Genomic DNA, 16310 nt, shown 5'->3' with positions numbered 1-16310 from the left:
TCAAAACAATCGAGGCAAGTATTTTTGAAGCACTTGAGTGATGATCCTTCTGTATACTCCTTCAGTGGGATGATAACTATCCCAAAAGACATAATCTGCAGCATTAGGACAAGTGGCATCCAAAGGGTTACATAACACTGCAACCTCTATTTTGCCTGTGCCGCAGCAACCTCTGTCCACAACTTTATAGCCTGCAATTGAATTGAAGGCAAAACTTAAGATAAAATTATGATTGAACTTTTAAATTTGAGTTTAAACGATTAATAATAATGAAATTTTCTTTAAAATATTTTTTATATTTTTAATATAATAAATATTTTTAATGAAAAATTATTGTTTTTAAATATTTAAAAGTCAACCATAAAGACAAAAATCAATAAATGAATGAACTTAATTAAGTGAAGATAGAACACCATATTTTTGGTAGTTGACAATGATATCGAGTAGAGGGTTGTAAACATCAATGTAAACTATCCTGCTATTGGGCAAGCTGTGACCAATGGAATCCAACTCCTTAGATAGTTTGGAGTTGAACAACTTGGCTGCGTCATTGTACTTTTCTGCACACTCTCTTACTAAGCCTCCAGCTAGAGTTCTCTGTGATGGCACGCATCCAATCGGTGGTGCACTCAGAACTGCGATTCTACGAGCTCCAAGTTTGTATAGTTCCTTCCCATTTATGCCAGGGAAAATGAAAATTCATATGGTGAGGTAAATATAGTTGAATTTACATGCACCAAATAAATGATATAATATATTACTAGTATAATGATTATTTATTTGTTCCTGTTTTAAAGGTACAATTATTTTGTCCTTTAATTTGAGCTATTATATGATTGATTAATTAACAAAAATTAACCTTAAGCTTACCTTTATAAAATTAGAGGCTGAGTTCAACATAAGGTCTGTGTAAGAAGGAATGTCATACTGTAATTGTCTCGCATGAGCAACAAAATAGGTGTTGGCAATGTCATCACTGCCTGCCACCACAACATAAAAACTGTTGGCTACGAGGAAGTTTGTTCTGTTCTCTCCGACAATATTTTTCAGCTTCGCTTTGTATTCTTTGAACATGTCTAGTTGATCGGATAATGATATAACTGACTGATCACAGTGTACAAAAAAAGTCAGAAAATAAGGTCAATAGTAATATTTGCATATAATTTACCACCATCTATCAGTTTCCTCAAAAGTTGAAAATAAAAAACGTGTAATGTGAAAATTATGGGTGTGATTTGAATTGCCCTCAGATCGATCCAATTAAAACCAAACTTATTTCAATTTTACAAGTTATAACATTTTACGTTGATATGTAATTTAACGTGATTTTTATTAGTTTTTAAACGCTCACTAAAATATGTTCGTTATTGGTTTGAAGTAAAGTACATCCCAAAGTTATATGACTTTAAAATAGCAGTGTATTAACCATTACTTTAAGAAAGTTAATATTTTGAAACCATATTTTGAAAAATCATAAAGTTTGAAGTGTAGATTGCTGTTAATTTTACTCAACAAGGATTTATTAGGAATTGAAAATGGAGCTGAAAGATGTTTATATTTACCGCTATCTCGGGTGTCAAAGGATCATATCCTGAAGCACCGGAGGCAAAGCACACGCCGGTAAGAAGATCACTGGATTTGAGATTTGGATCCAAATAAGCAGGCAAATACTCCTTAATACCCAGCTCTTCAACTGAAACTCAAGGAAGTAATTAATTGCAATGAGAAACGGATTTGTTTTACAAATTAGCCATGGAATGATAATAGTTCTAATTGCATTCCATGGAATATCAGAACAGTCCTAACCACAACTATTAGGACGTCAAATCTAAATTGTGAGGGTTAATTTTAAAAGACAAAGTATAGTAAAAAATTTTAATTAAAAATTAAAGAGATTATAATAAAATGCATCTATATCTATATATAATAAACAATAAAACTATTGAGATCTTAATTATTGATATATTTTAAATAAAAATTATAATTTACTTTATCTTTTAATGTGGACTCTCATGTGTTAGAAGAGTTAAATTAATTTCATTTATGCTTGTATTTGGAATCTTTAGACGAACAATTATTTTATTTATGATATCTTCTACATAAAGTTTGTTTAGAATGATATTAATAAAATAAAATCTTATCTGCTTTCAAATTATTTTACGAATCATATTTTAAAATATGAAGGTTCAATTGCTTTAATCAGTTGTGTAATTTAATTTAAAATGAATTCTTTTAAATTCCAAGGTAAAGTGAATTTAACATAAAATATTCAATAATATATATTTTTTGAATTTAACCATATATAGATAAGCATGTTCAATTTAAAATCCAATAAATAATTTATTAATTAACATAAAACATGGTGTATAGCTGTGTAAAATAAGAGTTGTACGTATATGAAGCATGGAATCCGACTGTATTTTACATACGATGTACAATTTAAGACATTTTAATTTTCAATTTTATCAATGAATGCCCTTTTAATGTTTGTGAACACATATCTAAGAGTTGCATCTCGTCTTTGCGAAGGTAACTAATGGTGTTGGTTCATATAAATGGTAAAAAACAAAGAGAAAAACAAACATATTTTACTTCTTTTTTATTTATTCAAGTTGATCAACAATTCTCTCTCCATTCCACTTGAACAACATGCTTGATTTCTTTACTTGCACACTAAACCACCCAAATCACATTTTATTTAATTTGCAAGCCTGCCACGGATTCCAATGTTTCTAGAGCATCACATGTCCATGGGTAGGACAAAGCAACGAGGTGAAGCCTATTCAAGATGTGTTGAGCATCCACCTCGTGCAAGTCATCTTCAATCGCTTGGTATAGAAAAAAGGTTGTGGTGCTAAGAGTGCGTTTTAATAAAATCTTTTTAAAAGGATGATTTATGTAAAGTTTAAATATGAATTTTATTAAGATAAATTAATTTTTTTTCTAAACTGTAAGTATCTTCTATGGAAGGTAAGTGTGATAATTATATATATTGCATTAACTAGGATTTAAATTTGATAGTACAACTTAATAATATGATATTTAAGTTTATAGGATTTTTGTATTTAAAGGATTAATTTTATAAATTGTTCATAAGTTAGACTAATTTCTTATACCTAATTCATAATATTTTTATTCAAAGTTTAACTATCCTACCATTGATTAAGTTAATGTCAACAGAGTAAATTCATTAAACTTTCTTACCTAAACCAGAAAGGTAAGTTTTTGGAGTTAAACTCTTCTCGTAGCTTGGGTTATAACACTCTCGAACAAAGAGATTCAAGTAAAAGAATTGAACAAAATTTAGGTGTAATTCTTTATGTATTGTTAGTTTTATGTACCAATGAAAATTTGATAATATACGGTAACATTAAATATAATAATTTATTAAGTTAACATTTTTATTTTAATTAATAAACCACACTAATAATACTTTTAAAAAAATTAACACATTGAGCTTTTCACTATTTAATCCTAGTGTACTACCTAATGCCATAAGCTCTTACAACTCCAATCCTCCAACTCTCTTGGGCTCTCATCAAATTTCTTGTTTTATTCATTTTGGGGGATTTTAAGTGCATTGGAACAAAATTTCGCTACAAGGAAGGAGAGAATATATATAATATATATATATATATAATGGAGCCTTTTCATGGAGGAGGATGTGCTTCTTCATGTTATGGATCTCAAAGTTAGAGTTTGGATTCTGATCCCTTTATTTCAATGACAATTATATTATCACGAACATAAGTGGATATGTGGATCGACCATACATTTAAGCTCATTCAAGTCTGCAAACCAATTCACACTACTGCTCTTTTCTTTTAAAATATATTTTTTTCAAAATGTAAAAACACAATCCGATGCACAAATTGGTCCATAGACCAAAACTAGTTTTTCATTTTTAAAAATAATTAATTTATTAAAAATAATATTAATTTTTTTATGTATATCCGTTTGGTCCACATACTCATGACCAAATCCATTTAATATGCAGATTACGGGGATCAACAAATATGGACTCTAAAACAAATCAAGATTTTGCCAAGCCTGTGTGGGCTATGCACGCAAGTCCACGGGGAATGAAGTCGCTTGACAGTCACTATCCCCACTTCTTACCTTTTCTTAGTGGAGGAAAAGACTCTGTTTCATAACTACTACCTTTCAATTTAAGAAAGGTATCATTTTTACGGAATAAAAATAATTAAACGTTAAGATTATTTCTCACAATGTAAATTTTATTTGATAAAAACTTATCTGTTAATATAAATATAATAAGCATGTATTAATAAAATGATAAATTAAACGAATATTTGGTATATTAATAATATATTAATTTCAATATCAATAAAATTATTTATTAGCATAATATGTCATATTTTAGGGTTTGATAATGCAAAAACACTATTACAAACATTCTCCAAAGCATCCTAAGCGGATGAAATTTTGAGACAGAAAAAGCATTTCGTATAAATCTTGATTAAATTTAACTATTCCTGAGCCGATGCGTTGCATCAAACTTAGACGTGAGGGAAAAAGCAATGAATTTCAAAATAAAATATGATGACAAAAAAGATACGTTCTTTGATTTGGAAATATCTTCTTTCCGTAAGTATTTACAAACAAAATAAGAGAAAAAAAAATTTGTTGTATAATGTTTTGGTAAAAAAGAGAAGATAGATAAAATAAAAAGGGAAAAATATATAAGATAGATGATTAATGTAACAGAAAGATATAAAAATATATTGTTTGAATAATATATATATATATATATATATATATAAACATAATTATAGAAGGTGTCAAATATAATATTATATATATTTTTATTTTCAAAGAATAGATCTGTAAATAAACTGTGATGAGACTATGCACTCACTTGTTGACTTGAAGAGAAAGAGCCAAGGACGAGAATGGTATGCTCTGGCTGTTTGATTTCAGTTACTACACATTGTAAGAAGATTTTCTTTTTCTAACTGTCGGGACAGACCCGTATGAATTTCAGATTTAGTGCTGCTATTTTTGTTTGGTATAACAATTTCTTTCCTCAATTAAAGTTTTGTTGTTGTAAATAACTAAGCTTAGAAAAGCCAAAACAACAGTGTAAGGAGAAGAGATAAGTACCTAGTAGGTCAGAGGGAATCTTTCCATTGCAAAATCGACCCGTTGGAACTCCTCCTTGAAAATCTTTTCCATAAGGAGGGAAGTTGCATTTGACCAATGTTTTAATGTTGTTGTTGTTTCCTGAATCCACAATCGAATCTCCAAATGCTATAACTGCTGGAAATGAAACATTTGGTGGCAGCTTCACCAAAGCCTTCGTTCTGTGCCATAGAGCAAATAACACTAAGAAATGGAGCAACAAGGCAATTGTAGAGCTAGTGAGCTGCATGATAGCCATTGTCACTGTTTCTTAATATGGTCCACACCAAATTTCTTCCCTCGCGGTTCGATGACTCAAGAAAGCGAATGTTATATAAGGATTAGAACCGTATGCAGCCGCTGCATGAGAGGTCTTGTCGATTAAATGTGTACATAAATTGTTTTTCATTATTTTTTAAGTTCGCTAAATTAACAAGGTGGATATAACATGTACTTGATACAGTTGTCAAACTGGTGGAAGATTTTTCTCCATATATGTAAAGATTGTAAGATACTCGTGCACTTTTTATGTCAAAGGTTAAAAAAAAAAACTTGATTATGCGCTTTTGATTGTTTATATGATGAATGTGTAATTTTATTTTATTTTAATTATTACAATTAAATTTTATTTTTATTATTTTTTCTTGTAAAATTTTTAAATATTCTTTTATTCGAATAACTAGAAGTTTAGAATAGTTTTGAGATAAACGTGATTTAGAAGGTTAACAAAATTAAATTTGGACGAAATTTTTGTAATATTTTATAAAATGTGATGTTTATATTTTGAAGATGAGAAAATATGTAGAAAATATTATTTTATAAAAGTTGATGTATTGAGTGACAAATTTAGAGAGAAAAGAGTGCAGAAAAATTATTATTGAATGGGAAATTGAAGCAAAATAGAGTAGAGAAGGGAGTAGCTTTGAGAAAGAAATTGAATTGTGTTGGAGCAGTAAATGAATGCAATATGACGTTAGGTGAATGGTAATGATTATAATCCGTACGTTTCTTCTCTTATAGCTGCCCTCTTCAATTTACCCAAACCTTTACATCTGTCGCTTTCTGTGGTGAAAGCGTTGTGATTTTACTCTTCCATCTGTTGCCCCCAATCCGTTATACGTGTATCACTTATGTCGGAAATAAATGCAAATAACCCGTCTTTTAAGTTTATGCTCTAAAAAGCTGTCTCAAATATTCATGTCCTTTCTAACCAATTCTTAAGCACAGTAATTAACATATTAAAGCTAACAATATTTTTTAAACTACTAACTTAAATTATATTAAAAAATAAATCTTTTATAAAAAAAATTGCTTTTTTATTTTTTAACCGGTGTCCTTAGCATTTGTTAATGATAAACATGTATTTGTTTTACTTAAAAGATGTGTTAAAATTTTATAAAATATTTTAAAAGTTATCAAAATTTTAATAATTCTTTTACTTTTAGATTTACTTTATATCTTAAATTTATCATAAAATCCTAAAAATTTAAATAAAAAATAACAACTTGTAGGTTATAAATAAAAAAAAATAGAAATTTAATTTTTAAATTATAAAAATTTAATGCATTAAAAAATTAAAAACTAAAATTTTGCACACTTTGAATAGAGGATCTGAATGCATAATTGAAGAAAAAAACAAACTAATGAAAATTGGATAATATATAATTATAAACAGAACTTATGTTGAATATTTTAGTTGCTATTTTATTTTATTTTTAATTAAAAATAAACTTTTATCTCAATAATTTATCAGAAAAATAATTCTTAAAATTAAAGTTAATTTGTAAAATAAAAATATAATTATAATTAAACAATAACAATAAAAGTATCCAACTGTTTTGACCTGTAATTACAACTTTCTGTTGATAATCTTTAAAATGTAGAGGGCCGTGGTCCATTAAGAACGCATATAGAACACTGACAAACATAAACATACTTGCGTGATTCATGTACATTCAAATTGAGCCACACAATAAGGGAAAAAGGAAAAGAAAATGAGTAAGAAGAAAAGATGTCGTACTGCATTGGCTGTTTTCACTTAGTCTGTGACTGAAATCTGAACCATATCGATAATAGATCTAGCTAAGCTAGCTAACTCGTACAATAGCAGGCAAAGCACTTAAAAGCAAACAGACAAAGGGAGGAGAGGGTGAGAAACTGACAAATGGAGTTAAATCTAGGAAAAATTAGTTGTATTCTAGAGTTGGCTCACTAATTGTAACCTAGAGTAAAATTCGCTTTTACCTTTATATATTGTTACATTACACGTTGTGTAACTTGCTTTGCTTGCTATCTTAGTGTGTTAAATATTTATTGAAAGTTATTTTTATAGCAAATATCTTTTTTCTTTAAAAAAATGTAATGCCCGTTTTTAAAAATTGCATGGCTTGTTTTTCAAGTGGTTGCATGCATAGTGTGTGAATAGGACTGTACAATTACAAATTGAATTTAAAATATAATTCAATAAATTATATTTCACATCACAGCATTTAATCACATTTCATATAATTTTACCGTATCATTTTTTATTTTTTAAATAATGTTAATATAATTTTCTCTAAAATTATTCGATTAATATGTGATTAATATATAATTGCTCTTTAAAATTATTTAAAGAGTTCTCTAAAGTTTTTTTTTAAATAATTATATATTCATTGCTCTTACAAATTAAAATTTTAAATTTTTTTAATAATTTTTAATTTATAAAATTATGTAAAAATAAAGTTTCACTTAACTCACTGTTAGTTCTATAAAGGTTTTTTTTCTTCGTTTTATCTCATTTAACTTAAATTTCAACGGAAAAAAAATTAATTTTAGTTTATAATAAAAATTTATAAATAAAAAAAATTAATCTCAAACATACAAATTCACATTTAAATATAATAATAAATTAATTTTAGTTATAATATAAAAAACTCATAAAAAATAAATTTTATATTTTATATTTACAATTCATATTTTTTTAGAGTGATTATAAAAATTATTCTCTAACACTTAAGAGAGTGGTTATATGTATGTTCTATTTTAGATAATATTAGTTAAAATATGTTAAATTATTCTTTAAAATAACAAAAAACTGCTTTCGGATGTCTTTTATCCAGTACAATGCTTCTTCCTTCAATGTAGTGTAACTTTTTTTTTTTCCTTATTAACTGTTGCAGAGTAATACAACAATCAATTGTAGATAAGATTAGTTAAGTAGTTATACAATATAATAGTCTTGAAAGATTTATGGTGAACTCGTGAGTTTGTTATTGGGAAGGAAATTGATAGAAGTGAACAAGGCTTGTGAGATGTTGATTGAAGAATCGTAATCTCCGGATCACTTTCTAAACTTTGTTGTCAAAAGATACATAAAGTCCAACCAATATTGAAAACAAATAGTGACGGACAGAGACCTTGCAATGGTCTCTACATAACTGATCATTCATCTTTCTTGGCATACATTAGGTGAGAAGGGGCCTACGTGTCATGTGCATTCCCGAGTTCTTTTATTATTATTATTATTATTATTATTATTTATTACTTTACTTTTTTTCTATTTTCTTTCAGTTCCTTTCATTACCAGAGGCATTGCATATATAGGTTTACCACTTTGATTGTTGTTATATATTTGAAGCTTCCCATAGAAAATATTTTGTATGAACCCTTCAAAATTTTTTGAAAAATTAAGAACAGTTTTTTTCATCAAAGAAGCGATGTTCTTCTTAAGTTTAGAATAGAATGTCAGCCATTCATCCACGTAAACAATCAAATATAAGTACGTATAAGTGAAACTAACAAAATCATATATTGAATTATTAGTGACAAATATTTAACGAATATGAATATATTTAATGTAAAAATTAAAACAAATTGAAAAGGGCAGTGAGAGGGCAGGCCTGTCCCTCTTGGATGCCTTAAATCACTGATCACCAAAGAAAAAACAGAAGGGAGAACAAAGCAGGTAGGATAGTAGGTGGATGACGTGCCAAATAAGTACAGTTTCTCTAATACAACACTTCATCCATTACATTTATTTGTCATACATGACAAAATCAGAATAAAAACATGCTAAATAAGATGGATAAACTATTACGATAAAATAAAATTAACTCCTCTGATAATATATATATATATATATATATATAACTGCCAGAACGTTGCATCAACATAAAAGCAGAAATATGCATGCTCAAGCTTTTACTCCTTCCTTTTTCCTTATCGTAAGGGTTTTGTACAAAAAATTTTGAAATCTTAATATTATAAAATATTTTTTTATAAAAATTAATATTTAATATTTCATCTGTTCTACTGAATGCTTTTTATTTATTATCCTCAACCAAATATATATTAATTTGGCAAATTTTAATATCAAAAATTTCTTTTCAATAGTATTTTTTAATATATTTTTTTCCCGATGTAATAATATGTAAAAAAAATATTACAATTCTTACAATACACCGTAAAAAAGTTATCAATCACGACGCTTACTAGATGAAAGTGCTATGATAACAACATATTTACTTACAATACTTAATTAAATAAATCATTGTGATACCCTAAATCTATTATAACACTTCTTTCAGGAACTCCTGTAATAACATGCTATTTTTGCGGCACTTAATTAAGAAAGCATTGTAATAACGTGAGACAGTGGCATCAAAAAGTGAAAACATGGTTCTTAATTCATGTTTGAAACTTTACATATTTGTCAAGTGCTCGTTTAATACATAAGATATGACACAATAACAAAATAGTGATTAATGTGGCGACTGAAAAAAATTTATTGTAAATAATAACTAGATTTAGCAACTGAAATTTTTTTATAACAAATAGTTACTAATTTTAGTAACTGAAATAAATATGTGACAAGTAACAACTAGATTTAGCAACCGAAAAAAATAGGTAACAAATAGCTACATAATCTAGCAATCGAAATAAATCAATGATAAATATTAACTAAATTTAGCAATTAAAAAAAATTTGTAACAAAATAGCTATCAATTTTGGCAATCAAAACAAAAATATGACAAATACTAACTAATTTAAAGATGAAAAAGTATTTTTTTAAAATAGCAACCAAAATTAGTAACTAAATCCGTAGTAAATAATTATCAAATTTAACAAATAGCCACCAAATTTGGCAATTATAACAAACAAGTAACAAATGTTATTTAGACATTAAATAAAAAAATGATATAAAATTTATAATTTTTAAAATAAAAATTAAATATATTCTAAAATCTATTATTTTTAATTAAATATTTTGAATATAATTCAAAATATGTTATTAAAAATAAAAATAATTTCTTAATTATTTATAAATTTTATTTAATTTTTTTAATCTAAATATATATGAATGTTTATATATTTTTTTTAATATAAAAAAATAGAAAAATTAATTTATACATATATATATATATAATTTTTAAAAAGAAAAATAATAATATTTTAAAAAACATAAAAATATATTTTTTAACTAAAAAATAATATCAAATTCATATATTTTGAAAACAACAAATTAAAACCATTGTCAAAAATAAATAAATTATAATTAAAAAATCTTACTTAAAATTAAAATAAATAATAATTATAAAATGAAGATTAAATTTATAGTTATAACTATTGTTAGATAAATTATTTTAAAAGATAAAAATAATTATTGATTATTGTCTAAAATTGTTCAAATTATTCTATTATCATCGTATTATTGATTTAGTAACATAAAATTAATAATCTTTATAAATAATATAGTTACGTTCTTAAAATATAATAAATAATAATTATTAATTTATGTCTAAATTTTAAAATTATAATTATAAATCAATAAGTTTAAATTAAATTTTATTAATGTAATTAAAATAATTAATAATAAATGATTTTAAAATAAAAAATATTTAATTTATATTGTCTAATATTTAAATTACAAGCACAAATTTATATTTTTTTAACATAAAAATTTGATTTTTAATTATAACTTCAACTCTCTCCACATAATTACACATTTTTATTTTCAATATTGATATATATGAAAAAAATTAATTTAGTTTAATTTATTATACAATTTATTTATTTTAAAATAACTCAATTGTCACAGTATATAAAATTAAATAATATAAAAAATTATTACAAAAAAAATAATATATAAAATTAAATATAAACATCATAATACTATTATAAAATTATAATATTTAAAATTATTAAATAATTAATTATTATATTATTTTATTATTTTATAAATATTTAAATAAAAATTAGTAAATATACTCTTAAAAAATGATTACAATTATTTTAAATATAATTGTATTATGATTTTTTTAAAATTTTTAAAATTAAAAGACGTATCAATACACTTACAATAATATATTTAAACATTTCAAATATTTACTAATTTTTTATTTATAAATGTTATTTAATTTTAAACATACTTTTCAATCACACTACTGTCAAATGTTTTATGATGACTGTGAAAAATTTATATCATTGTGAATTCAATTCATATTAATTTGTATTTAATTTTAAATTTAATATATGATATCGTAAATGATAACATATTTTAATTTGAATAATTTTTTAATATTTTTCTTTAAAATTAATAATCTTGTTTTTAATGCTTTATATTTAATATAACAAAGTATTAATTATTAAAATAAAAATATTTTCTTGAAATAAAAATATCCATTTATGCTGAATCTTGTCCGGTGAATGAGGAACCCCAAGCACGTATCGTGGAATTATTAATTCTTCAAATAAATAATTGAGCCGTGTTCACTCTCGCCCTAACTTTTCCAGTTACTCATTCCTAAATCTTCCACCCATCATCCAACCATTTATAAGTACCACTTCCAACTATTACTATCCATTATTGAATCATTTTCTCCTCTCCCTATTACAAAAATTTCCTCTCTTACGCATCATAAAATAAGCATGTAGAAAAAACCTTACACCTCTCCGTCGTTAGGGTTCATGAAATTGGAAGCTCCAATCTCTATTCGAAAGACAAATTTGACAGTCCCTATGCAGAGGATTCCTTGGCCCATTAAAGCATCGGTGAAGAAACATTGATATAATCACGCAACGCAGCATCGCATTGCAGCTTGCAAAGGGGATTCGCAAGGCCATTGAGGTAATATGTTAATGTTTCGCTAGCCTTTGGCCTTGTAATGGCATTTGGGTACAAACGATTAACTATACGTCTAAGCTTATTAATATCTTTAGCATACTGAATGTGAATAATTTAGTAGTTACCTTTCCAGTTATGAGCAAGATGCCCGCAATCTAGATGATTGAACAATTTCTCCTAGTTTTACTTATGCAGTTGTGCTATGGTTGTTTTAGATCACATAAGGTGCCTTTTTAGGAGTGTGATGGTGAAGTTACGTTGATAACTTTTTTTGTTAATGTCTATGTTTCTTAATTTTCGTTTGATTGACAGTGTATGTCAAACATACTGATTAGTTACTGTATTCAGCCCCTTGTGACATTGAAAGTGCGGTATCCTCAGTGAATTACTGTTCTTAGAGGAAACCATGAAAGCCGTCAGGTTTGTGTTTTAACTCCTTACCAATTATAAATTACTTATGGTTCTTAAGGTCCTTAATGGCATTTATTTATGAACTAATAGTTATTTGTCAATGGCACAAAAATTAGCTATTCTTGGCCGCATTTTACTTGTATAACAAATTGTTGTTCCTAGACATTTTTTGTTGTGATTTGAAGACTTGTATTGATGCTTGATGTTAATTATCCGTTGAACTAATTGTTCTTTTATCATTTTTTAATGCAGATTACTCAAGTATATGGATTTTATGATGAATGTCTTAGAAAGTGAGTTTTCAACGCCTTCATTTTGTGGAGCAAAAGTACAAAACATGAGATACTTCTATCTGGAGAAACATTTGTTAGAGCATGATGTTTTGTTGTTTCAATTGAAGTTCCTTTTGTTAAACCATTTTTCTAATGTGTGTTCAAAGGCATAATCTAAAAATTTATATAATATTTTTTTATTGAAAATCAGAAGATACAATGCATTGATAACATTAAATGCTATATTTTTTTTAATAAAAATTTATTATTTATTAATTTTTTATTATAACCAGGTACACATTAGAAAAATCATTTGTCAAATACCAATCTACAACTTTGTTATTGTCGCAATCGAGCGGTCATAACGGTACGACAAAAAATGAAGTTTAAGAAAAACATCTTTTAAGAATAAAAAAATATTTTTTGATTTTCCACCAAAGTTTATTTTAAGAAAATCTTAGAAATTTTTTTAAAAATAAAATGATCTTTAAAACCAAAAATGAGTTCGATAGTCATTTACGTGTAGGGAAGGTATTAGCACTATACAACGTCTGTTTTAAAAATGGTTACCTGAAATTAATTGTGTAAACTTATTTTAAATTTAAAAAATATTTGTTTAACCCCTAGACATTAATTATTTTTATTTTAGAAGAAGAAAAAAATATTTATTAAAATATTAACTAGGTATCTTAAAATAAAAAAAAATATTTTGACTTAACGGGTACGATTTCTGCTCCTACGTATTCCCAAGTGTAATGGAAACTCAAATTCACGTAATTCTATCTAAAAATTACAAAATTAGTTTATGAAAATTAAAATTAGTAAAATAAAATTTATTTTGAAATTAAAATTATTTTTGTAAAATTATAATATTTAGGATGTAAGATAACGCGATTATACATGTACCCTACAAGAAATAATACAGAAAATGAAACAAGATCATACAACTATATTGCAAATCGTTAAGAAATATTTTATTTGTAAATGAAGTATTTGAATTTTAATTTTGATTATGATTAATATTAAAAAAATTTAAGATAGCGTAAACTATATATAAATCTCTTATAATTTATTAGACGATCGAAAGTAATGTAAATCACACATCGATATTGCAAAAATTTGTATAATAAAATAAAAAATGATTGATTATTTAAATTATCAAAATATGACTTAAGAAAATTTAAAATATGAAGTTAATTTTATTTAATGAAAAGAATAAATATATTTAAATTGATTAAAAAATTATTTAAAAAGATTAAAACTTTGTGTGATAAATTTATGTTATATAAAACTTAAGGTAACGTTAGTACACATAGGTTTTAACAATTTATGACACGTAAAGGTAGAGTTGCTATACATTAGCATTATAAATTGTTGTGTTAATAAAATAGTTTTTATTTAAATTGATTGATTAGTAAAAGTAGTATTTTAGGGAATATATTTTGATTGATTATTAAGATAATTATTTAATTAATTAAGTTGACATACGATAAATTTATATTATGTAAAGTCAAGGTAACGTAGGTACACTTAAGCTTTGTTAATTTATAATACATAACGATAGAGAAGTTATATGTTAGTATTGTAAATTGATAAATTATATTATTATTCATTCATTGATTATATATAAAAAATCATAATATAAAAAGAAAAATCATAAATATAAAATTAAGTCACCATCTATATTTTACAAATATACAAAAAAAAATTCTAAATGGTAAATGAGTAACATAATAATTAAAGCATAAACAATGAGATATTTTGAAGCAAATTAGAGAAAATTTTATTGTTAACGTTAGAATAAAATAAAATAAAATTAATGAGTAAAATATATTATTTAAGATAAACTAATTAAAATATAATTTGAGATATGAATAATAAAAATAATAAATTTCATTTTTTTTAAAAATAAACTAAAAAAAAGAAAAGAAAACATAAAACCAAGTATCATAACCAATGAAAAAGAAGAAATAAAACATTTAAGATAAAAAATCTAAAAAAGAAGAAAGAAAAAAAAAAGGAACATAAATTAAAAGAAATGCTGCAAATGTAACGAAAACCAAGTAGAAAGGAATAAAATATTTCAAACAAAACAATTTAAAAGAATAAAAAAAAAAAAAAAAAACGAAGTTGATGTAGACCGTAGGTAGCGTGCTGTATTTCCATGCTCTAAAGTCTAATCCATTCAAATCTTATTATATCAAAAAGTACCATATTATATTATAAAAAATATTTATAGCAACAAAAGTTAAAAACGTCGTTAACACTTTTATATTTTACTTTGGTTATTTTGTTTCGATTTCTTATTTACCTAATTTTTGCGAGAACATTTTATTTTCATTCTCTGCTGTTTTTTAAGTTATTTTATGATTAACAAAGTAGTAAGGTAAAAAGAAATACTTGAAACGTATAATGAGTTTTTTTGCTTCTTCTTATTTATTTCTAATATTTTTTTTGTTTGTTTTTATCTTCGAAAAGTCTTTTTCTTCTTTCAAACCTTTATTGAAATCTTCTATGTTTGTTTTTTTTCCTCTCCTTCCCTCTTCCTGATCTCTTGACAATTCTTTTTTTTTAAAGATTTGCCGCTTTTAAAATTTTTTTTCTCATTTATGAAAAGCTTTCATCTCAAATCTCTTACTTGTGTATTTATATGGGTTGTTTAGGGTTTCATATAAAGACCAAATTTTTGCATTTTTCCTTCTTAAGCTTTAAAGTTCATTGTGGATGCTAGGTTTTAATCTACACATTGCAAAATTTTGTTTTTGGAGGCCAAATCTCTTTTTTTAAAATTTTCTATTTTTTTTGTGATAAGATTTTATTTTATTTTATTTTTAAAAAAATTGGAAGCAATTCCTGGGAGGCAAAAAATTGGTATTCACAGTTATTAGTATTACCATGATGGAATCACAAATTTTCTTCTGAGATAGAAACTGTATGGAAATTCTTTTTGTAACACCTTAATTTAATTTTCTAAACAAATGAATTTTTGTAAAATTGGAAATAATAAAATTTCATTCAAATGATTTCTCAATGCAGAGGTTTAGTAAAGTCTTCCAAAATAAAGATGGATTACAATTCATATCAAATCAGTGATACAAGACTAATTTAAATACACCAAATTTTTCAAATACAATTTCTAAGTCCTATAGTAGTCTCATCCATTCATTTATTGGACCCGGTGCTGATCGTCTTAGTCACCTGAAAAATAAATGTAAGGGTGAGTACTCTACACTATCCAACACACACAAGCATCAAGGCTTAACTTGCACACTCCACATATTTTCTAACACACCTCAAATCAAGCACCAACAAACACAAGTAACACTTTTCAAATATTCCGTTTCAATTCACAGATAGGTGCGCTCACTGTACCAATAAAC

At 25.4% G+C, this 16310-nt stretch overlaps 1 protein-coding gene across 1 annotated transcript; it reads right to left on the bottom strand.

The window, feature by feature from the left end:
• Positions 1-5401, bottom strand: LOC113848009 (GDSL esterase/lipase EXL3-like). The gene is made up of 5 exons (XM_027477356.1): positions 5125-5401; positions 1563-1693; positions 871-1104; positions 414-669; positions 1-191 (listed from the first exon to the last, which is right to left on the bottom strand). The coding sequence occupies exons 1-5, from the start codon at positions 5399-5401 to the stop codon at positions 1-3; spliced, it is 1089 nt and encodes a 362-aa protein (XP_027333157.1).
• Positions 5402-16310: the final 10909 nt, after the last annotated feature.

The sequence above is a fragment of the Abrus precatorius genome, unplaced genomic scaffold, assembly GCF_003935025.1.
Source record: "Abrus precatorius isolate BTA unplaced genomic scaffold, Abrus_2018 Scaffold8, whole genome shotgun sequence".
NCBI lineage: Eukaryota > Viridiplantae > Streptophyta > Magnoliopsida > Fabales > Fabaceae > Abrus > Abrus precatorius.
This window is presented reverse-complemented; position numbering and strand designations above follow the sequence as displayed.